Below are 25,372 nucleotides of genomic sequence, written 5' to 3' on the forward strand. Positions count from 1 at the left end.
TCGTCTCGCTCTCCTGCTCTTTCACATTCGCTCGCTCTCGCTCGCTCACGTCGTATTCTCTAGCTGGATGAACTGTTTTTTTTCCCTGCTGGAAAAAGCAACCCCTTGCAAACCGATGTGGCTGTGATTGCTTTCGGTGGAAAAAGGGGGAGAACAACACAAGCGCTAGGGGTTGTGCGTGAGTGCGAGCAGGATCGCCGACCGGATCAGAACGATGATGTGTGCTTGCACGTTGGGAAGAATTTTTACTCTATTCTTAGCATCTCCCACAGACAGACAACTGCTGCTGATCAGCCGCTTTCGCGCTCGGTTTCCCGATACGGTCGGTCGGTTTCATCGGGATCCATTGGTGTCTCTCGTTCAGGACAGAACCTGGACAAGGATTCTTCGGGGAAAACTTGAAACACGGACTCTAGTAAGGTCCAAACCCGACGTAGCTTTTATGGACACAGTGAAATTTGAATAGATAAAGAAGAAATTTTGTGTGTAGTGTGCTTGTGAGTTTGCAATCGAGAGCAAAAACATACTAACGAAAGGATTTAGTGTGACGTGATGATCTGTACCATTGTATTTGTGTGCCGAAAACGTTCTAGTTGGGAAATATTTGGTGTAAAAGATTGAAGACCCATACAAAATACGTTAAAGTGCAAGTGTACATGCGGGTTTTTTTAAATTAACCTCGAAACATTGCGAGTAAATAATGAAGTGTAAATAACAAAAAACGAGAAATCATTTTAAAAAATAAATATCAGCCCATTGAAGACATCAAAAGGAGTGGCAGTGTTGAGGCGATAAAGTTATTAAATTTAAATCAGTTATCGTAAATTTTAACAATACCATTTTGAAGACGTGACGTCAAGTGAAAACTCCCCAAGACCCAGTGTGAACAGTGGATAAAACACAACCATCCATGCTATGGTTGATATCGAATTAATGATGCCAGGTATGGAACCCGTTTGGTTTTTCCTCCGCTTCCTCAGTGCCACCCGTCCAATAAAACCCCCGTCAAAGATAAGAGGATGTTTGCCATCAGCTTGAAGGCAATTGCGTGCGATCAGTGTGTATATTTGTACGAGAATTTCAATTTCTTATCGCACACGTATAACTTCGCCACCCACACGCCCTGGGCTGGGCTTACGGACGGCTCACAACATGATTATAGAATTCAATTAATTATGATTAAACAGTTTGCTGTTTTACGCGATTTTGTGTGTGTGTGTGTGACCGTTGTCAAGCAAAGCAGGCCGCCATTTAACCAATAAACCAGCCCAGAATCGTTTCGGAAAATGAAGTGGAAACCACCCCCTTTCTGAAAGGGCTTTTCCACCCGACCCTAGCAAATCTAATCATGCTCCAATGGTTGTGATTCTTTTAATCGTGCAACAATACCCGGACTACGTTATCTGATTTGCATAAATTTGATCGTTTTCTTCGTGTGTTTTCTTGTGGCGAAAAGTGGCTCCCTTAGACGATCCTCCTTCTATTACACTCTCTGGAAATAAAATATGGCACCGTGCACGTTATGGGGGGGTTGTGGTGGAAAGATATTTTCCTTTCCCGGCCATTTCGTCGTTGTTTTATGATTGAATAATTGGAATTTTTCGCGGAACCTGTTTGCTGTGCGGGACTGACTGTTTCTGATGGACCGCGCGGGGTGGGATTATTTGTAAGGGCTGTTTATGTACCGCTACCGTACGAACGCGTGCTTGTTCAATATTAAAATCCCCAATTCCACTTGGGAGGAAAATGTGGCAAAACGGGAACGGGGGAAAACGTAATAGAGTTATAGTGGGTACACATTTCTCGTGCAAATACTTCGATGATTATTAACCACGGTGTGTGGACGATTAATTTTGCCTCGGTATTGTTGGCAATAGCGAGTTTTTTTTGCTTTTGTTCACCTCCTTTCGGAACTATGTATGTTTGTGTATTTGGTTTGGTACGCAAATCGAGCGTTGGCACACAACGGGCCCAAACGAAGTGCGATATTAAAAACAACACCATTCACTTCACGATGGGTCATTTTTTTACGTGACAGATTTCCTTTCTCGTTACAGTTTATGAGCACCGGGGTAAGCGTGTTGCCTTTTTTCTGCCAAGGGTCTCGTTGATAGAAACGAAAGGAAAAATGGCTATCACAAAACCACCTTTCGTACCTGATTAGAATACCAGTAACCGGGGAGTACCAGTACTAGCGAGCGAGTGTGGTGAATGTGAAATTTAGTACCATTCTGTTTTACGTGGAGATTCCTTCAACTTCAAGCGACGCATTAAGAACTGTTGCTTTGTTTTACGAGTCTTCACTGTAGATGAGCTGAAAGGATATTGCCTTAACCCGTGGCCCCCACCGAGGTTCACCTTTCACTCAGTGCTCGGTGAAATATGTTCATTTTTTACGAGCATTGAAATATTTTATGTCCATGGTTTTGGGCGCACGATTGCGATAAGTTAACTACCACCTACAGAACTGGGCATCAATGTGCCGGTGGGATTTGGGATTTATGTGTTCTGTTTGCCAAAATAAATGTACAAGACCGACGTTGGATTTTTTTTTTATTTTATGTGACCGAGCAGTTCACTTGTGATCGCTTAATGGGTAAGTTTTGCTTTGCAAATCTGCCTCAGATTAGGCGCAATAATTAGATGCAGGTATTATAAATGGTGTACTTTTGAAGGTTTTATGAGACGCGTTAAATATCTCTTGTAAGGATCTGTTTTTTAAGGTTTGTTCAGAACGGGCAAGGTGGTAAAAATGTTGCAACCAATCTAGGTCGTTTAGTGTTCGGGAAAAAGGATCTCGCTTCGGAGACCTCTTCAAACATGAGATTGAAGTATGAGTTTATTAGGGTTGCCTTGTCTAGTGTTCGTTATTTTCTAGCTTATTTCATCATTTCTGGAGCTCTTTGCCAAACACAAACAAGCACAAAATACACATCCAAACTAACAGTGCAAATTGCATCCAATTCCATTCGATGAAAGACACATAAACGCATGATCTTTCGTTATCATTCAAAGCCTCTCAGCCGCATCGTTTCCGGTACGGATGGAGGAAAAAAAATGCAATCGGGCCACCTCGTTCAATCTTTGGAAAACAAAACAGAGCACATAGACAGGATATTCCGTTCGCCTTTTGTACTCTACACCATCCAACAGGTTCTTCTTTTGTGTGCGAAGAAGGACATTCAATCCTAAATTTTGATACGTGCGGTTGCGTTTGCGGCGTTAAAGCAACTCTTCGGAATAGCTTGTGTAACCTCCACCTGGACGTACCTGTTCGTAAGATGAAGATGAGCTATGGAGAATAAACAGCTTCGTATTAAAAGCGTCAAGATGAGACAAAGGCGTGATGGTATGCACGCAAAAATAACCACATGATCTGGATGAGCTTTGATATGAATTATCTTTTCCCTCTTTATTGTTGGAATAGAATTCTACCACAGGAGCATACCAAAAGACAAAAAAAAACCACACACACTCAGATCGGAAATGAAGCAATGTGCTTCCTGTTTCGCTCACAAGACAGAATAGGGAATCTGAGAAGAGATAAAGTGTGCTGGGCATGAATACTTCCCGGCCAGATGATAAACACAAGCGCGATGCCTGTTGGTACGGTTCCCTTCTAAACGTCTTCCCTCAAAATGGAAGGAAGATTGGAAGTTGAAGAACTTCTGGGACGATTGATGTTCAGGCATGCGAAAAGATTCAACAAGAGATATATCACCGCATCAAACAAGGGCAAAGTGAAGGAAATGAATGTCATCGTTTTTTGTTGTTGTGGTTTTCCATAGAATTGATGCTTCCGACTGTAGTGATGGTGATGTCTCATCACTGTATTGAAATTGGACACCAGTACAGGTGAATACGAGCATGTTATATGTGTAGAGGACTAAAAAAAGCTATTGAAAAGATGTTATATATTAGTACGCAGTGTCTTCCCTTTGCTCCAGAATGGCTTCATTCTTATCCGCTATTCGATAGCGACAAATAGCATCAACAATGTACAAAACCATCACTCGCAGCTAAAGTGATCAAATCGAAATCATTATCAAGCTCCAGCGGAAGAAGTCGGTCAATGTTTATTTTCGCCTCGAGTTCGCACGCAGAGTATATAGAATCTAACATCTCTAAACAACGCCAACCCCCCTCGCATACATTGTTGGTATGTGGCGTACCATATCACTCATCCAAATGCCTACCATAGGACAAACCGCTCGGGACGCTCTTCAAAAGATCGCTTACGTTAAAATTTTCTGCTGGGTCGTAGAACCGAGCATTTGTTTACAAGTGTTTAAGGGTCGCATCGCGAGCGAGTAAAAAAAAGTGCTATGCACGCATTTAGTAGTCCAATGTCCAAAAAATGCGCCGGGATTTTGGGAAGAAGGTTTTTGGTGACAAGGCACGTCCGTAACATTACTTTTGCAACAATGTGTCTTTCATTCAGATTTGGTCGCACTGGAAGATTCGTATATTGTAGAATGGAACATGATGCGCAACTTCTTCTTTATGCTGTTGTTGACATTGGTTGTGATATTGTTGCAGCAAAACCAAACGTTACAAAATCGGTTGAGATCGTTCCATCGGGTTGCTCTGGTTGTTTCTCGTGAAGAAATTCGAGATGAGCGGCAAAGATCTCGCGCCTATCGCGGAAGGCTTCCGATCGGAAAGCGGAAACGGTTGATCAAGGGATGATTCCAATTTGTTGGAAAAATCCCAACAACTAGCCAACATCCTAATCTTCCAAACCGATTAAGGTCGATCGAGGTGTTATGTTGGGTACCGGAGGAAAAAAAAAAGAAATATCCAAGGAAGCGCCTGATGTAATTGGCTTTTTGCACCCCTAAGCTGCAACCGGGTAGCAGTGTTCGATGCCTTCCGAAAAAGGCTCGTAACAGACAAGGGCTAAACAAACAATTTCGGCCAGATTAAAAACAGACAAACCCGGCGCAGCGAATGAAGACGTTAATATCTGCCACGGGATTTCGATAAATGTTTACCCATGTTTTGCCCACTCGTACGGGTTGACAGTTTTTTTTTCTCGAGGGGTTCTCGACACTTCTCTGGATGAGCTCCGAAAAGTTCACTGTCGTTCGATGTGCGAGTTTGTGGTGCAATTTCTTCTGGTCTTAAATTTAATACTTTTTGCGTGTCGTTTTGATATAGGTTGCGTTTTTTCTACTTCGGAAAGGTATCCTTTATAACAGTTTTATGTGTCCTAGATTTCTGCATGGTTTTTTTTCTTTCTTAGCGCTTCGTTCAGGGTTTAATCCCTTTTCGGGTTTGTTTCTGCTTCCGATTTCCTCTTCACTTCACTACCGGCGATCCTGCTGGTGACACAGATCAACGGATCCAGTATCCGATTTCACGCAGGATTAAACAATTTCCTAGGAAAAAAACTGTATCCCTCTCGATTGGTGCCTTGGTGGTTCCGGTTTGGCATGGTCCAAAGGTTTTAAGTTTCCTCCGGACCCTAGCTTACCTCCTGAGAGATGCCTGTTCAACCTCGATGGCTGAAAATGATATTTAAATGTGTTTGTTCGAGTGTTGTTGTTTCGGTTTGCATGCGATTTGAGTGGCCGATTGTCGGCAAATTAGAATAAAATTAGTTTACACTAATCGGCTGGTATTTAAATCGGATAAGTTACTGCCTGGGTCTGGGCAGGGATTGGCTCGTGCCGTACCGGTGCTGCTGCCTTTGTTTAGCGTCTTTCTTTCAACACCAACCATTTTACATCTCGAGAACAAATGGGAAGGGTTTTTTTGTCGAGAAGGTGTAATTGGAAGCAGTTGATGTTAGAAAACCCGATAGCTTGACTTCCAGATCAATGACCGAAGTGTTGTGATGTGTGAACACCAGTTTGGTGATGTAATGGACCCGCTTGAATGATGCTGATGCGGGATAAATAGGTCAGTCATGGATTGTGATTTTAATATCACTTCTAGTTGCGTGAATGTTGCGCGAGCCTCAGTGAATCAATGTGTGTTAGAACTATCGTCTTATGGATCTGGAATTTATGTGGTTCCAGGAGACCACATAAAACCACTCATCTCTTCCCTCTTTCAAGCGTGCACACTTGGTGCGGTGACAATCTGGATGACTAGGAAATGGAAAAAATCAATTATGTTTAGCCGCAATCCTATCGCGGGGCCATGTGCGCGTACCCGCGAGCAATGATCGTAAGTGTCAGTCTTGTCCACCGAAAAACGCCAGACGCTCAAAAGCATCGACACAGAGGATCGCATTATCTTGACCCGGGTTTGACGCGCGCGTAATGACAAACAGTGAGGCACGAGTTAAGATGGGCCTTTGTGTGAAGATCTTTGCGTGATCGGGTTAGAAGGCATTCGCGCCTAGCTGAGCCGGGTTACGACGGTTTAAAGAGATCGGTCGTAAAATAATTTCCCCAGCCCAGTAACAAGTGGGAACATTCGTGCTAATGTGTTTAGACTACATTGTGGCTGGAGTGTGTTGTGGAGAGTTCGTGGAATGTGGTTAGATGCATCTTTTTTTTGTGTCATGGTGTGATGCACGGCTTGAACGTGATGCAAGAGAATAATTTTGGAAACATTTATGAATCAAATTTATTTGAGGGAAAGCATAATAAGCAAAGAGAGTTTCTTGAGTCATAGGCTGTGGCGCCACGGGTGGTGCGGAAAACGTAGCTCATCTACAGAAGTCTCATAATCCGACCAGTCAGCAGCTCAAAACGTTTACAAAAGCTGCTGTATCTCTCGATTGTTGTATGGTGAATTAATATTGGGTTAATTTGTTATGCAAGTACTCCTTTTGCGAGCTGTAATTGAGGAAAACGTCAAGAGGCAACGGAGTGATTAAAATTATGAGGAGTTTAAATCAATCTTCTTCGTGTTTCCAGGCATCAGTGGCGACGAATCGGACGCATCCCGTGGACTACCCGTCAATCTAGAAGTGCCTCCAGGGCTGCAGGTGGTACCGATGAGCAAGCATCACGATCACGGACCGGCTGATTTTAGCTTACCAACCTCCCTGCATCATCACCTCCTACCCACGGCAGATGATGTTCGCGAGCGATTAAAGGTATGCAGATGCAAACGGACCTCGGAGAAGACAGCAGCATGGTACTTACTAAAAATATTCTTCATCCACTAGCTTCAGAGTGCGGAACAGTTCCTTCTACAGATGGCGCGACTGCAGCGACCGCCACCGCCAGATCTGGACATTCAGACGGGTTCGGTCGTGGCACTCAAAACCATCCCCAAGGGTACACAGTATGGACCGTTCGTTGGCAAGCTGGTGCGTGAACCAATGGATCGACGGTTCGCATGGGAGGTAAGTGTTGATTGATCCACACACACGCACACATTCTTTTCTTTCCGCATCGTTTAGGACACAAAAGGGCGAGGGATCAAAAGCAATATTAACGCATCATTAAGATAACGGCTTCTGTTAGATCCGGAGTGATTCCACACTTTAAAAGATTTTCCGAGTGTCGTCTTGTGTGTGGGGCGGTTGGGAAAGTGGTTGATTGCTTTCTCACTTTCACACCCAATAATTGCTACGGTTTCCGTGCGTCTAACAGGCAATTTGTGACTGTTTGCTGCGCTCTGTTGCCCGTAGCATAACGACCGTAATACCACAATTACTGGCAAATAAGTTTAATCTATTTAACGGTGCCATTTTTGCGATGCCACACATTTGCTTGTAGCGGCAGGAACCCTCCTGTTAGGCTCGGAGGGTTTTTTTCGGGTCTTTGCTTCCCGTTTGCGTTTTGCTGCCGAGTGTGCAGATTACATGCATCACTGACGGGTGTGCTGTTTGTACTAATGATCGTGATATGCTTTTTCATTTTGAGGTACTTTGCCTCGTTCGTTAATCCTGTTCGTGAGGGTGCTGTGTTGATTTTTCGGTAGTGGTAGTAACGAGATGTAATGTTTTATCTTTGATCTTTTTTTGTGGTAACATACTGTGCGAGAATGTTTGCTTGGGATGGGATTGTGGAGGATCAATATCGTAGGACACTATTAGGGGTCCTTTTGAAATAATAAAACTTTTGAAATAATAAACTATTAAACTGAATTAATAAAACATTTCTAATAAAAACAATTCGATATATAGTTTGGGAATAGCATACGGAAATCTGAACATCAGTGGAACAAATCGATTCGATTTTGGGCTCTTGAATCTATTCGCATCCGTTTGGACTTCATGCATGCATTGTAATTTTATTCCGTAACGAATTGATGTTTTGATAAATGTTATGCTGCGTCATCGAGGCAATGTCAAAGGTGTCACATACAATTTGTCATTAATAACCGCCTCATCAAATGACAACTTTATCTGTGATGCTGACAAGTTGCAATGATTGAAGACATTGACAGTGAAGTCGAAAAGAGTAAATTGCCCGATGTCACAAAATCTTCTTGATCTTCAGCTTTTGAAATTTCATTCTATTTCAAGGAAGATTCAAGCCATAAGCAAAAGAATTGTTGAACCAGGTAGACGACGGTATGAAGTTGTGTACTGTCATATAGTTCGTTAGTCATTAGTTCTGTTCGTTGAAGGGTCTCCATTGCTTAACGGTAGATGATGGAATAAATTTACACTTTCTTCGATAGTGTGGCAAGGTGCTTCCGGAGATATAGTCACAAGAAATCGATCACCTTCCGGTGATTTAATTCATCGCTTTGAGATGGCGCTACTTGACAGCATGTCTCACATACGTAAACACATGCTTTCGGGGTTGTCCGTTACGACTATTGTCCGCAATACGATTGAATGACGCACCCAAAAAAGCGGATAAAGGTAGAGACCTATGGACCTAAGGTGTGATTGATAGTCCAAGGTAGCCCAACGAACTCTCCCGAAGATTGCTATCGATCTTCATTTAATTTCGCTTAAGCGCACCTACCGGAGCGTGCTCCAGTTTTGTTGGTGAGTGTCTGGATAGGGATTCCCGCATGGTGAGTCCCCGAACGCTGGGTTTTACTCTTCCCATTTTGGCTGTCATCAACCTCGGACCGGGTGTCTCTATCTCGACAATGATGGACATTGTGTCCGGTGTCGCATCGATCGTGCATTTGCCCAGCAAATGGGACAGTGGTGACAGTTTGGAGATAAACGATTGTGTCACAACGATTGTGTTTAATAGTATTGTGTATTGGGAAGAATTTACTTCCGAGGAGTAACGCACCCGGGACAGGATAAGATAGAGCTTGGGTGATACGCAGTTGGCAGACGATTTATACCGCGACAGGATAAGATTGTCAATGGGTTGTTTTTTTTTGCTTCCCTCCAAACGGTCATTTATTGATGGCGTTAGGTGTGTTGATACGATGTGCTGACTTCCCGTACCTGCCCACCTTGAACTCCGGATTGCAAACAAGTGTCCAGCAGGTTCGGTAGGGTGGAGAGATGATCGATTCCCGAAGACACGAGGTGTGATAGCTGATTGAGTATCATAGATGAGCGGGATTTACCTTGCCTACCGTGGGTTGACATTTCATGCCAGCTATCTCCAGGGTTTCGATTGATTGACTTTATCACAAATCGCTCGATTGTCTTTAGCATACTGGAGCTACCCGTTTGCGCAAGACACATCCTCCAGCCGTATTATGATAAGCATTTTTCCCAATTGCCCACCGGCAACACTGAGGCTTAGATAATCACTCATCGTCATGTCTCTCGCATGCCGATTATCGAATCGAATTCGCGCGCACGGTGCTCCATCCCCGTGTGCGCATCTCCGGGAAGCCACACAAGTTTCGGATGGTTTGCGACGCCTGTTGGCAATGGATTCGCGGCGTAATCGTGCGTAAAATTGTGCGAAGAATTTTCCTGATAGATCCACGGTGAAGGTGGAGAGGAAATAAAAAATAGTAAAAATGGTTTGCAGTCGTAATCATCGGCGTCATCATCATCATGGTCGGTTGTGTGTGTGGCGTACGATCACGTCGCCGTTATTATTATTGCTTAATCATTTATGTTCGGGATAGCGTTGGCGCTGGGTGGTGTGTGTGTGTTGTTTTTGATTGCTTGCGTATGAGATTTATGATTTATGTTACCACCGGTGCGCCGGATGGTGGTGTGCCGGTTGAGTGGCGACAGTGGGATCGGTTATTGATGGGAGAAGCGAAAAATAATCAATGCGGCTTGCTGGGAGCATCTAATTGATGCGATGTGAAAGGGATGTTGAAGAATTGCAGAGTATTTCAAGCGTAACATATTTGTACTTTACAGATACAATATTTGTCTTTAATTGGTAAAGTTTTAATGCTGTTTATTACGATTAAAATGTATTTCCTTCAACGTTTAACGATTAAAAATGGGATAATTAACAAGAACATCAACAAACATGCAACTAATTAATAGCAAATGGCGTTGGACGTGATTTTCCACAAGACAGACGATTGTATGTAGCACAAGAACTCTCCCTCCCGGGAAGTTCGTAAACATACACATACTCTCATAAAAAGTAATAAACGATAAATCATAAAGCAATATCAAGTCAGTCAGTAGCACGCACTTGACCTCCTCATACCAACCGATCCGTGCCGGAAGACGCCATCGCACCCTTGCCGTTTGGCCGAGAAGGTTCATCGTGAAAATGTAAGACCAATTCCCGCTCACTTAACACCGGCTGCTAAATAGACAAAAGGGAAATCTTCTACATCCTGATAGCTTAAGCATAAACTGTCTCGGATCTTCACTAGCTGGCTAGCGATACTAATCGGTATGCCCCTTCTTCAAGTAAGCCAGTAAAAGAACGTAATGGGAACGTTTCGTGAAGAATGAATTGTGTAATAATGTAATAAATTTCCCAAACTCCCCTTCTGTTGCGAAGGGTTTTCCCTTTTGTTCTTCGCAACAGTACGCTGTAGCTTGTTTTACTAAGGTGGGAAGTAGAAGGTGGAATGAAGCTTTGATGGTTACAGCACTTGCCCCTGTGTGTTGTATTCTGGGCGGAAAATTTTCGAACGGCAAATCAAGACACTAACCTGTACTATCACCGCAACATGACACAAACACATTTATTAAGATATAGCTCACTTCCCGCTGCTAGTACATCTCCCCTATACCGGGTAAGTGTGCTGGTAGCGCACACAAAAAAAAAAAAAAAACAATAAGCTAAAATAAGTCGTTCGCCAGAAACAAGCCCAACGGGAATTGGGGATGAAAAACTACTGTCCAGTGGTTGGTTTGCTAGAACCAGGGGGGTGATGGAAAAATATGAACGAGTGGAGATGACCGATCGTGGTAACTCGAGGCGGGTTCGTTGTCGTCACATGCTAACATACCATCCGGTAAAGGCCAAAATAAAAAAAAAATAGATTTACCAGAAACAACATAACCACGTTTCTCGTATTTCTTTAGTTTTTGCTTTGTTGGTTCCGTTTGCAGGAAAGGACTCTTTCCGTTCGAATCGACAGACTGGACAGTAAAGTGGTCCGGTGCGATTTTTTTTAACCCTTCGTGTTTCTGAGCTCTACACCAGAACCTGCACCGCCAGGCTCGTCGTTTGTCTTGTCGAGCGTGTTTTGTTGACCACCCGGATATGGCAAGGTGGAAGGAAGCCAGAACATTGTCTGTTATTGCCGTCGTAAATTTAGGTTCCATTGCTGAGCTACTTAATGCAGCGTAAACTGATGGCAGGTTAGTGTCCTGGACAAAAGTTTTGCGGAAGGATTTCTTGTTGGTTTTTTTTTTGGGAAAATGGAAGCGGAAATTGACAGAACTTTGGAATTTTTTTATACATTCTGTACAGTTTCATTTGTTATTGTAGTAGCATTTTACGTTACAAAAATATTTTATCGAACAAAAGTTGATAGAAAATTGATTAATAAATCATATGAAAAAGTTTAATCCTTGCCGCACCATAAAACCATAAACCACAAGCTGCAGCCAGAATGCAGCCACCTGTGAAATGGACGTAAATGCTGTTTGCGGTTGCATGCATCCGGATGGACCACCTCATTACTCCTGCTCCAAATGCGTATTCTGATTGTGTGTTTTTTTCTCTTCTGTTTTAATTTTGCGAACATATTAATGTGTTGACAAATTAATTTGCAATGGAAACCGAGACCAACCCACGATCACTCTCGCACGGCCCGCGCACATCGATCGTGGACAAACGGTAACGCAAGTTGTATTTAGAGTTAAATGAACAATGAGGCTGTGTGAGTTGAGTTTTTTGTCCGCACCTTCTACCATTTATGTAGCTTTTAATGCTTTTAGTGGCAAAAGTTTGTGGTGAAAGAATGGGCAGTGTGTGGACTCCAACGTGCTGCATGCAGATGTTTTTTTTTCGTTCTTTGTCATGGAAGGAAAAAAAGATGGCGAAAAAAGTTTCACTCCCAGCACGGTAAGCAGTGGAATTAAAATTAAAAAGTTGCAATAAAATTATGATTAAAATTTTATGCTTAAAATATCATGTTCATCCAGCTGGGGATAATGTAGGTGGTGGGTCCACTTTTGCTCTTTTTTTTTTGCTGTATGCAACGTGGTCGGGAAGAGCGCTGTTGGTGGGATAAAGGTTAATGTTGCAGCGTATATTTCCAGATTTTTTTTTGCGTTGACATGAATTATACTATTCACAAACATTTTGCTTGTGCTCACAGATTTCTGTCAGAGCGAGGTGCAGAAGAAAATTGAATAGACCAACCAGGATTTGATAACTGCGCTTCGGGAGGCTTTCCGCATCAGCGACAGGCTCATGCACATCAAAGAGTTAGTCTGGGACATTTTTAGTTTGCTGTTGCGTAGTGGACAATTGAGCTACTGCTACGTGAGATGAGAGTAAATTATTAATTATGTTTCTACTAGAAGAGCAGTACGCCAACTTTTCATTTAGCCGTACTTGGAAGGTACTTTTTACACGAGTTGGTGATAGTGGGATACCTCTTTCTATCAACGGAGAGGTTCCTCACACGTGCAATATACACGAAGCAGAACAGATTGCGCTTGGGATGTAGTTTTGTCACAGTGCTAAAATTTTAATGAGCTACCAACAACGTGCTCCCGGTTATGAGGGCATTTGCCAAGGAAGGGGCGGATGATTACAGGGATGAAAAATAATTTACGCTCCGATAAATCGGCACAAGCCGGCAGCAAAACCTTTGCGTTAATTACCTCGAAATGTGACGCCATTCATTGTCATCAGCGGCATCGGCACCGCCCGATGGTGCCTTGCTTGTTGGTGGAAGCATGTTGATGAAATTACGGGCCCAAATGATACGCATTTTAATCAAACTGCATCTAGAACTGGGTGTGAAATGTTTCTCAGCGTAATTGAATTATTACCGTTGCTGCCTGCGACCCTGCATGGTTTGGGCTAAGTAAACTGAACAGATAGAGCAGTGAATTTGTATCAGTAACCATAGTAAGTCATCGTGCAAGATTTGTTCATAACCGTCTGTAGTTTGTTTCATAGTTTAAAGCTTTCCTGGGAAGGGTTAAAAGTTCTGTGCCAACGAAAATATTTTGATTGACAGATGAACGTTATGATATACGGTCACTTACAAGTGGGGTGATCCAGTAACTTGATACTTCTGTTGTGAAGGACTTATGACTTTTGATTTCTGCAGGTCATCGCGTTTTTGGCGCGATTTTAGATTGTGTTTGAAGAAGTCAGTTAACAAGTAGCGACATTAGTTACCATTATTCAATCAATCGATGAGGGTTTCCTTGAAGTTTCCCGAAAAAAAACCTTTTCATATGGAAATCGTGGACATTCGGACTGTTTTGGAAGTTTGGATTGTGACCATCGGTAACTGCTGCTGAGCAACATTTCTTACAGAAGACAATACATCGCAGGTAGCTCGTCTTCGGACGTGCCCTTGTTGGACGTTACAAAATGATTGACAGCTCTGGAAGTTTTGTAGGGGAAAAATGGCGCGCTAGATCCAGCTGTATGGGTTGAGATACTTCAAGAGATGTATTTTAAAACTATCTCTCCAAGAAATGTTTGAAGAAAAAGAAAACAGTGGCGATATTGAGAATGTCGCGAATAATGTTTGCGAATAGAAACAGATTGCTTGCAGCTGATAGTGATACTCCCCATAATTAGCCTCATAAATGTCGGCATCGGCACATACCGCCAAGGCATCTAAATCATGGGCAATTTCGGAAAGAAAGCTGACAAATCTTTAAAACATGTGACGAGCCTTCCGATGCTTTTGTTCATGTTTAATCCATCCTCATCTTCAAATGGATGAGATGGATGAGAAAACTATTCCAAAACAGCTAGAACCGTTCGCAGCCCGATTTAGCCTCTAATCCTCTTCGAACCTTCCTTCGCTGGGCATGATGTCTTCTTTTAGCGCTTCGAAAAAAAAACTGACAGAAAAGAGGCCTCCTGATTGAAAATCGTATTAGTTGAGGTGGTTTTGATGATCTTTGGTGTCAACTGCATCCCTGCGTCGATATGTTCCCGTGTTTCGAATTCTAATCGTTCCCTTATTTTGTCTCCACAAAACACACAATTAAAAAAGGCTTCCGTATCGGCACTGTACTGGGGTGGTTTCACCCGTCCAGGTGTAAATGAGTTTGTTCCCTTCTTCCGTACCGGCTGTTTATTAGCTGTGTGCGTAAATTGAGAACGGACCGAAAGTAGCCTCATCTGCTGTGATGGCTGCAGATGAGCTCTTCTTATGATAGAGGAAGCTACAAAGAAGGGTGCTTGTGCCGGTCGTTTCTTTTGCTCTGTTTTCCGGCGTTGTTTTCAGCCGTGAAACCACGCCGATTTGTGTTGGAAAAGTAGATCATATCTCGTATGATGATCTGTGAACCTCATCATGAGGATCCTGTTCCGATTTCGTATAACCCCTCTAACCCAGATATCCATGTTAGGCTGGTGCAGTAGATTTCAAATCGAAACTCTAGTTGCTGCTTTCCGTTGGAACCGCCGGGTTGCTACTGGTTGTCTTGCTTTTTTTTGCAAATGCGGAATGGTGTGAATTTGATGATTGACACATGGACCTATGGCGCGCTGGACTGCGGTAGAGTTGAAAAGGGGTGAGTGCATTAGGGGGTTTTTCATGTAGAAGGATTAGCCGATGTGAAAGGAACGTTGTAGCTGGAAGAGCAACTCAAAACTGCATTTTTCGGTAAATTTTGGAAATTGTCTTTTACAGTTGTTCTACTGATGCGTGTTTCAACTGCTGGCGGCGTAGATGCTCACCAATCGCAAATGGAAATGAATGAAGTTTTTGTCCTTTTTGCTTCGCTCAAAAAATACTCTACATGGTGTAGTTTTTTGTAAGCCACCCTTAGAGCTGATATCTTTTATTGTGGACAATTTTTCTAGCTTTGTCATGCAGCCCTAGAGAATGCATCAGGGGTCAGTTGAAGGCGGTAGAAAAGGATATGAAGAAATGAATATTAATGCTACCTGTCACATATTTTGCGATTCCAGAAGTGGCCGCATCGATTGAAATGTGAAAGGAAGAGAGGATTAGAAGGAACAATTGAAACCGCTTACTGTAAAGTGGTGAAAAACGGTGGTGTGCCATTATGGACACCTTGCCGGAGTGACAGTAAAGAACGCCGGGACACGAAGCGGCATGTTGGAATGTTCTTACCGGTTTAGGTGTTTTACTGAATCGGTTCTTTTGTCTATTTGGAAGGATATGTTTGTCACCTGTAAAGAAGACACTGAAGTATCTCCCAAGGGAGATAAGAGTGTCGTTTGTTCTTTGCCGTATAACGAAGCATGAAATTAAGAAGAACTTATAGTTTGTGTTAAGAACGTTAAGAAGGACACTTGGTTAATATTGTAAAGCAATTATGAAATAATTATTACAAACTAATAAACTCTCCTGGATGGATAGGTTCAGAAGAATCACTTGTCATCCATCACACTGAGCCGTTTTCCGGGAGGAAAATGGATACGTAGTCGATGTGGGAAAATCAATTGCCTTTATCAGGAAAAGTGAGACTCCCTTATACGCCATCGCCCTCCGTCAGTTGGGGTGGGAACGTGGGCTAATGTGGGAAATATGTTTCAATCTGTTTTGCAGTTTTTGCTTTGCGTTAAACATTCAGTTATCTTCCCAACTTCATACACTTGCTCGCATCCAGAATCCATCCATCCTTTAACCCGGGCCGATATGGTGCAAAAGGAAGGAAAAACGAAATTCCCTATTCACGCCCGGTACGCCCTCGAGACATGCTTCCGAGCAGGGGCTGGGGATACTGAGCAGGCATGGAATGCACGGAGTGGAATGTCCCTAAAAACGTTCCCTTTCCGTAAGTGCGCCAGCGGAGCTAGCGGCCGGTAGGAGACGGTCGTTAGGTTGTTGCTCAATTTTGATTAAATTACCACCGCTTGGAGTGTTTTTAAATATGTTTTCCTTCCTATTTTTCCTCGGGCGGGCGGCGGCCGGTCACCCCGGAGGATGTTGATTTGCGATGTGTTTACCGGTGGTTTGGAAGGATGAACGAATAAAAGGAAAATAAAAGGATAGAAACGAACAGGACATGGGGGTGAGCTGACAATGCACCCGGGCGAGGGCGCTTTATCGGAGGGGATGAAGTTTTACGTAACGGCGATTCGCTTCGCTCGCTCGCTGCCGCCCGGCAGACATTCAGTACGGCTGTGAAGAAGTCAATCAAGGGCTGGTTTTGGAAATGGGACACTGCGGAGGGTTGACTTTTCCAGCACGAGGGAGAGCGAAAGAAAAAATAAGCACGTAACCGTTTTAGTTGCTTTTATTTCTTCGCGTAATGGAAATTAGCATATTTTCTTTTCATATCCCACCGAAAGCGTTCCCGGGTTTTGACCTTCGGCCAACCGTTCTGTGTGGTGTCGATATAAAACCGTCTCACCGTTGTGCTGTGGAAATAGATATTCCATGTACAATTATTGACGTTTGGTTTCGGGTAAGCGTGTGGCTCTTCCCGATCGATGGTAATGGAACCGCTCTTGTGGTTGTGTTTTCGTATGAATTTTTAATGTGTCGTGGCCCTTGAGTACCGACCATGTCATCCCAAATCATCTTCAACGCAGGGAGTCACCACAAAACTATTGGCCATTACAAGTATCGATCGCTTGTTTTGAAGCAGGGTGGTTGAGATTATGAATGCAAATTGGAAAATACGAAACCGAGCATTGAGATGACCAACATCGTCATCAAAAATTGACAGCTATGATTGACACACACGAACGACATCTGAGGATTATTCAATGTTTGGCGTTGTTGAACAATAGAGAGCTCGTTATCGGGATATTTTTGTAGCTTGATATGCAAATCGTGCCACCAATGACTTCGGTGTGTCTTGCAAACGTTTTAGACGACAAATCATAAGTTCCCACAGTCGTTCGGACCGGCTGTGTCAGATACAAATGGATGGCGCCATGGTGTCCAGATTTGCTGGACATCTATTAATTGCTGTCGCTTATTCAATTTCAGCTGCCGAGCTGGCAATTGAGACACATGTTTCCTGTGTGGGCCGGGTGGGCGGATGCTCCGTATGTCACAAACTCTAGATATTTCTCCGTTCCATGTCACGCATGACATTGGAAAATGTTCGAATTTAACCATAGAGCACACACGTTCGAGCAGTGAATACCGAAAGCATTCAAATGGTCATAAATTTTCAATTTTACAATCATTTCTCCGACAAGAAAAATCGTTCAGCATCGCAACAGAAATCGAAACACATGGACTAAAGAGCGCTGTTTAATAAGTTTATAATTAAGCGTAAAATTCAGGTTTCCGCTTCGAGATTAGTTATAGTCAAAGGGAGCAACAGCAGATCGAACATTTCGTGCACCACTGCGGAGGAAACGATTCTTCACGGTTTCCAAGAGTTTCCCAACGTCGGATGGGGACTACGTGCCGTACATTGCTGAAAGTCAAGAGGTCGCCTATCGGTGCGTTACTTTCTTCATTATCCGCTCAAGTAGCTCAAGCCTAAACAATGCTCAATGCTCTTCACGCAATGCCATATGTCCCTAGGCAAGGCCAACGGTTTCGACTGCCTCGGAAGTTCATCGCACCCCTTTTTTGCATCATGCATGAGTGCAGTCGAGTTGACAGTACAGTGAAGTGTCTATCTGTTTTCGGATAGGGAAGGTATCTTCTCGATGGTCCTCTGTCGTTTGAGTGTGTTTTGTGCAGGAGCTTATCTCTTCAATGATGCGCACATTATGTGGTTATGGTTGATTAAAATATGTGAGAGATCTTATTTTTTGTGGTGATTATGTTATGCATTTAGTAAGAATACTAGGAAAATGTAAAATATACATTTTTGCGACAATTCCTACTCCTCTTGGATGTCTCTGTACGTCATCACAGTTGAACGTTTCGACTAAAAGACGTGAATATGTGTTAATGCATGCACAAAACGACATTTTCACTCCGTCACGGCTATTAGGTCCGTCGCCACCGGACATTAACCGGAGCTGGAAGTGAAGTACACAAAAAAGAGGACGAAAGGAAACAACCTCACGAATCGACCCATTTCCCAACCTTTAAATCCCAGTACCACTGGAACTTCGTTGCTTCGTTGAGCGGGTAATGAATTCTTGACGTACATATTCTTCCTTTCCCACTTGGGTAACAATGTCGGACGATCGTGTCCCGATCGTTAAAAAAAGAAGAACCGTGTGTGTGTGTGAGCCGATGCGTTTGGCGATGATAGCTCACGTACGGGGTTTCATCCATCGGCCAAATCCGCTCGAAAGTAGGTGAATGGAAGGCATCAGGGACATGAAGCGGCACTTGTATATTGTACAACATCACGTACGAAGATCATCTTTCGTCCGGACCAGTGCACGCGGTCTCCTATCCTTCCACCTTTTCCATTGCGTATGCTTGGGACGGTGGGCATCTGCCAAGAATATCCTCCCAGTGATCTGTGCGCCGCCCGTTGCTTTAAACATTGGGAATTGTCTATGAATCAAACCATTTTAATTATTGCCCTTCGAGGTCTTCCAGCACGGAACGGATTTCGGGAAGAGATGCTGACCGAGTCGAAGACAAATGTTATTTGTATCGGACGTGCCAATCCGCAGATTTGAAGATAGTAAATGGGAACAGTTTTGATGGAATCACTGAACTTGTGTGTTTCAATCGGACAATGATTCAATGTGTGGACGAGACCTTGGACATGGAGGGAAAAAAAGGTTGCATATCATTCTATCGTCACAATGGTTTTGTAAGGTCTCTGTGTTTTTTCTTCTTCACACTACCGAAAAGGTTTTCATCCTGAAAATTAAATGTATTCACACATTGGTTTTGTCCCGAATTCGGTCTTCCGCAAAAAAAAGTCCTCTTCGATAATCTGCGTGCACGCGCTGTCCCTTTGAAAACACTTCCTTCTCTCGACTTTTCCATGTAGGACAGTTTTACGGAACAAAACAGATTACAACGGGCTACCGGGACCGTCTAATCTACTCAAGATGCTAGATTGCATGCATACGTATCCTTGGACACCAAGCATCCCATTATCCGTACCAAGGATCAGGATCCGTTTCTTCACACCCACGGATTATCGATCCTCGCTCACTCTCCCTCGTTCGATTTTGTTCCATTTTTGTTGATGAGATCTTCTTTGTTCCGCCGGGGGACAAAAAGAAGAATCTGGAACACATAGGTTGGCAGTGTTGTAAGCCGGGTTTTGAAATGAAAATTAAAATTTAATTTGCTTTCGAAACGGCACACAATGGAGCTGTGAAAGTCTTTTGGTCCGCATTGTCGTCTCCCGGACACGCTGTGAATGGGAGAGGACACACCGGTGCGGCAGCCTGTACGTGTCAATCGGTACCATCGAACGATTGTCTTTACGATTGGTTGTCAGCATTATCGGAAGGAAAAAAGGGAGATGGTTACACCGCAAAATCAACGTAATGGATGTCCTTTCCGCTTGGTACGTATCGGTGTCCATTCCACGTCGACGCTACTCCGTTCGTGATTGGACAATGGCTCTCGGGGTTTCTATATATTCTCCGATTATCATCATAAGGAACGACATCAGGAAAATAGGGACTTTCCTTGGGAGTTGAAAGGCTACCGAAAATAGGCGAGACGAATAGAAAACATAATAGATACGAAGAAGATGGGAAGACACGATGAATGAATGAGAAACAAGTTTCAGGTGAGAAGGCCAAAGAATTCGGACATGCGCAACTTAGAATGTAGAAAATCCGTAAAGCGGTACGTGAAGGAATCTAAATGAAGTTCGGCCATTGCATGGAATTCTACGTTCCAGCGTTGTAGATGCGATTATTGAAGATTCTATTTGTGTAACTTTATATTACTTAAGCAAGAATTATCACTATACGAATAATTTTGCGGAATATTTATGTCAGTGTCAATGAGTGTATTTGTCCGAATTATGCATTTGATAATGCATAAAAAAATCTCAATCCAAATTCTTAACAAATAACTTTACATATTTTTTACTTTAAAGAAAATTAGACTTTTTATCTATCAAAAACCTGTTGAGGGTTCTGAATTTTTTTAACTGAACGAAACAAACTGCTCCAGACGAAATGAGAGTGTGTCTTGGCTTAACGAAAGATTACGCTTCAGGGAACAACCACTAGAGGGCGCTACCATCGATGCGTTGCTGTTTGCTTTTCATTCCATACGATTTTTGTCGTCAAATCGTGCTTTTCACTGTATTCTTAATATTCCTATGTATTTTTGTATCTTTACAGGTGATAGATGTAGATATTCGCGGCTGGTTAGATGCAACACTGGAACCAACGAACTGGATGAAGCACATACGCTGCGCGTCCAGTACAGCCGAGGCGAACGTGCAACACTTTCTCAAAGATGGTCATGTGAGTCTAAGCGAGAATGATAGAAAACCTCGGCGTCGGAAGTGGTGGCCAAAAAAACACTGGGAAACTGATGTTTGACGTTTGCTTTCTTCTCTTTGTTTTATCGCGGCTCGTTACGCGGCGCGTCGTTGATCTATTTTCAGCTGTGGTACGAAGTGATATGTGATATCAGTCCCGGAAGGGAGCTGTTTCTGCGACCAAAGGTTCCTCTTCATCCCAGGGATGGCCAAGACGAGCGAAGCAGCGAACGTGGCTCGGGTAAGTGCGTGAGACGGTGATCTCATGTAATACGTTTCTTTACGGGTGTCTGTACCGGTGCGTATCACGCCCAATTCATCAGCATGCAGTTGTATGCAGATGTGACAGTTTGTTTATTCAAAACTGGATTGCCAACTGTATAATGCTGTCGGTGTGAAGTTACGATACGATCAATTAATTGTGAGAAGTACTTAAGAATTTACGGGACCCTTGTTTAAAAATCATGCAAATATTCTTCAACAATAAACCCACTGCAATAGATGTAACTAAGCCGTATAAGGGTTTAAGGGGTGCATATCCCATAAAAATGTCTTTTCCGGATGATTGGCACGTGTCACACGTTTGTTTTGGCCCAACGCGTGACTAAGTGAACTGTTCATATTCATCTAAACTAATTGTTTTTTAAAGTCCAGACAAAAATCGGTTCCGTTTTGTGTACTGTTGACTCAATTGATAAATGCATGAAAAGAGCATAATTTTAATCCGCACGATTAGATGATTATCGCGTGTCCGTTGGCTTTGGCCGGGGTGTGAATTTAAATCTCTACCAGGTGGCTGCGTACAGCGCCATCTAGTGGTGAGCGCATGCAAACGCATTGTTCCATCGCCACGAGCCAATCAATTTCTCTCCCTTGCCTATGCATATGCAAATTGGATTAGTTACTGCTGTTTTTACGGTTGGATTTACTGTCCGTTTTTCAGTCCACAGCATTTTTTTCGGTTTAGTGTGATTTTTTAGGATAGTTTTTTTCGCGTGTTAATGTGACAAATGTATGCATGCAAGATGCAATGTGTTACAAATATGTTACACTTTTTTCTAACTGAAATGATACACATTTTTTTTTTATTAATAAAAAATAACCCCGTGACACAGTGGCATGAAAACGATTGGGATGTGTGCGCGATTAAGTTGTTAATCGGAAAGTGTGAAAAGTGTGCCTCATAACGTCAGGGGTGACGATTTTTTGTGTGTTTTAAGGCAGACAGTATTTTTTTGCATTATATTTTCAACATTCGACATAATGACGTGGGAATATATATGCTTTTTATAGAATTAAAGTATACAGTGGCTTTACCAAATAGTTTGTAATAATAGTTTCCTTTGGCTTTGTTAAATTCAACAAAAACCAGCGCAATTGCTGAACGTTGGAAAATAATCCCGATCTAACATGAGATTCTACACAAGTCATCAACGTCGTTGGTTCATTTATCACAGGATGAAGATCGATATCCCTTTTGCAGTGGGTTGTACTAGTGCTATTAATCATCCATCCCACATCGAACAGATCGATCGCCCAGCGTTTGTCACCGTTCCGCTGCGGAACTCAGCTGCAAAGCTTACGATGTCCGACACGAGTGATGACAGTTGAAGAGATGCGGGATGCAAGGGTTCGAAAAAAGGGTTACCAGTGGGATAACCCGCTTACGCGACCTTGAACTATGTAACGCACCCTTCTTGCGGATCTACTACAGCGATCGGTGAAAAGGTGGGACAATTTTCGGTTAATTGATTTTGCCACCACATTCGGTCACAACTGTCCTTTTATTTCGGCTGATGACGTAGGAATACAGTGTGAGGCTACACCCTCTCCCTTCATTACGGCCTGCTGCCGGAGCGGAGTGATTAAGAGATGATGTTAGCAGTACGCGCTACCGAAACGGGAAGCTGACAGTTTATTAGTTGACGTAAAGGATTAATGTCGCAAAGGCGAGCGTTGTCATAGTTGTCGGATCCATTACAAGGACATCGGGGATAGACCACAGAATGCACGGTAACGGACGGCCGTTCGGGCGCTGCAGGATTGTTGAATCATCTGATGAGCGGGCGACAGTTACATCACACAGAGTCCGAAGGGTCCTAATCGTGTGTGCATGTGCCTGCTTGATTGTGACGACGGTGCGTGTCACGATCCTCATAGGGGTGGATTATGATTGGCATCCTCTTTTTTTTCCTTTCGTTCTCTTGTTGCCATTTTGCCGTGTATTGTCACGATATGGACGAGTAGTGTGACGGTAACATTTTATTTATCTTTCGATTACAATTACATGCCCCACGGTCTTGCGTACCGGGATGGGTATGTTACATCCGATTGTCGGTGTACGATGATTTGCGACGCGCCGCGATGTAATCCCGAGAGCGACAAATAATGGGGGCAAACATTGTCGTCCGGTATGGCTTTTGGAAGAGGGTCCAGGGTGAAAAACGCAACACCGATGAAGGATAATAATTTCACCCAAAAAAAAGGGCGCTTACACTCGCTTACGGTAGCGTCTCCTGCACAATCGGCATCAAAACGGCACGAGTGAATCTTCTTTTGAGTAGGTCTTTTGTTATTTTTTCTCTCTGGGTTTGCTGCGGGGTGTAAATTGATAAATTATGTCATCGCAAATGATCGAAGTGTTTCGGTGAAGGATAGATAAAAGCGATAGGTTAGGGGGAAAAACAATGAAGCCGTAAGGGAAAAAAGGTAATGGATCATCTGTTTTTTTTTTGTTGAATGGGCGCGTGCATCATTGTCGGATACATAACTGATCATTAACAGCTTGGTTTTTACACAACGAGCAAAACGAGCAATCGGTAGTTATGTTGATCCTTTTTACGCTCTTTTACACCACAGAACGGCAGACTTTTTTTGTTGTTACCATAACCGGAGAGGCTCAGCTAGCATACACCATGATCGTATCGTAATTTAGATGTTAACCGATTGATTTGTTGTTCGAACAAAATGTTTAATTTTATCTCGATTTGCTTGTTCGATGCATCTCAACAATCAAAGAGAAAGCTATGAATAGGGTTTCAAAATTCCCAATAAGCCTGTTAACAAAGTTATGCAAGTGGTGCTTTTTGATTGCATTTATCTAACTTCAGGCGCAAGCGTATTGCAGCAGGAACTGAGTCCTTCCCGCGGGACACAATCCGGCATGGGTAATGACAATCGAATGGTGGTCACGAGTCGTCCCACTATCAGCACCGTTGCATCTCAAGCATTTCGAGATATACTAACCGTGATAGGAGATTTGGTCATAAATTATAATTTCTCTCCCACCTCACCATGTACATACGCTCAATGGGGGAAAATCAACGGTGGTCACATTAGCGAACAAACTCTCGAACTAATTTCCACCGTCTACGGTACGGGTCCAGAGGTGTGGAAGGACACTCGGTACGGTTGCAGAGCCACACACACACACACTTATTGACATGTGATTCAGCGGGTGCAATAGGTTAAGGGTGTGCGAGCACGGGGACGATGCGGCAAAGGTCGGCACGCCTGATGATGGTGATGACCGAGAGATATTGAAAAGTGGGAAAACCCGCATCTGTTTTGGGTCTGGGTCACTATTTTCCACCCCGCATGGCATGCGAATGTATTGTGTGACGGCACCGTGAGGGAGTGTAGTGATTATTGTGCGGTTACGAATGAGTTTAACTTCAGTTGAGAATTTTTACGCTACAATTGGGTGCAGTTGTGCACACTAAATACTTTCTAAATGATATGTTAGAGAATTTCCCTAGAGCCAATATTCGGAGTTGTACTTTTGAAACATATAGGTTGGGTGTTTTAGACACAACTTAACCAGAGAAACAAAAGCTTTCCTGTAATATCAAACTTTTCCCAGGTCGTTTCTGACATAAGACCTAACATCGTCACGCTTTCCTTAACACCCATTTCATCGTTAGCATCTTTGGTACAAAAGTAAGACTGCTTATTCCCCTATTTTTGTTTCAGGTGCCATATGTTCCAAACATGAACAGCATGCTTTTCTTTTAAATTAGCTACAAACGAAACGGAATTCTTCCTGGGAAATGAATTCTTACACTGTTTTAATATATTTTTCCCACGGACTGAATGTATTAAAAATCCACTGTTTCTTTTTCAGAAACAAAAAGAAAAAAAAATACTCATAAAATTAAATGTTCCACAAAGATGAAAATTCATCTCTCTATTTTTGAGTCTTTGAGGATTCTGAACTCTTTAAGGATTCAGGAATCTGTGGGGATTCACGAATCCATGAAAATTTATGAGTCTTTGCGAATTATTTAATTTTTGAGGACCCAGAAATATGTGAGGATTCAAGAATGTATACATCTTTGAGGATTCATGAAATTCGGCGAATTCATGACGGTTTGGAATAAATATTTATTAGATATATTAATCTGAATTCTATTCACCCAACACTAGACATGTTCGTAGTAATAATATGCACTAGGAATAACAAATAAGTAATAAAGTGAGAATCGATCAGATACGCGTTTAGTGAACTTATTTACATGAGATTCATGTAATTAAAATATTTTTTTGATCGTTAAAGAAATTGTAGTGCGTTTTGTCGTGAGCTGATAGTTGTTT

General features: G+C 42.8%; 1 protein-coding gene across 1 annotated transcript in view; it reads left to right on the forward strand.

Annotated features, from left to right (window-relative positions):
* Positions 1-25,372, forward strand: part of LOC128304840 (transcription factor hamlet) — a 91,719-nt gene that overhangs the window by 45,180 nt on the left and 21,167 nt on the right. The window contains exons 2-5 of the mRNA XM_053042080.1: positions 6,873-7,054; positions 7,127-7,306; positions 20,637-20,762; positions 20,906-21,020. Coding sequence (XP_052898040.1) covers positions 6,873-7,054; positions 7,127-7,306; positions 20,637-20,762; positions 20,906-21,020 — 603 coding nt within the window. The remainder of the gene's footprint in view (positions 1-6,872; positions 7,055-7,126; positions 7,307-20,636; positions 20,763-20,905; positions 21,021-25,372) is intronic.

Source organism: Anopheles moucheti, chromosome 3 (genome assembly GCF_943734755.1).
Source record: "Anopheles moucheti chromosome 3, idAnoMoucSN_F20_07, whole genome shotgun sequence".
NCBI lineage: Eukaryota > Metazoa > Arthropoda > Insecta > Diptera > Culicidae > Anopheles > Anopheles moucheti.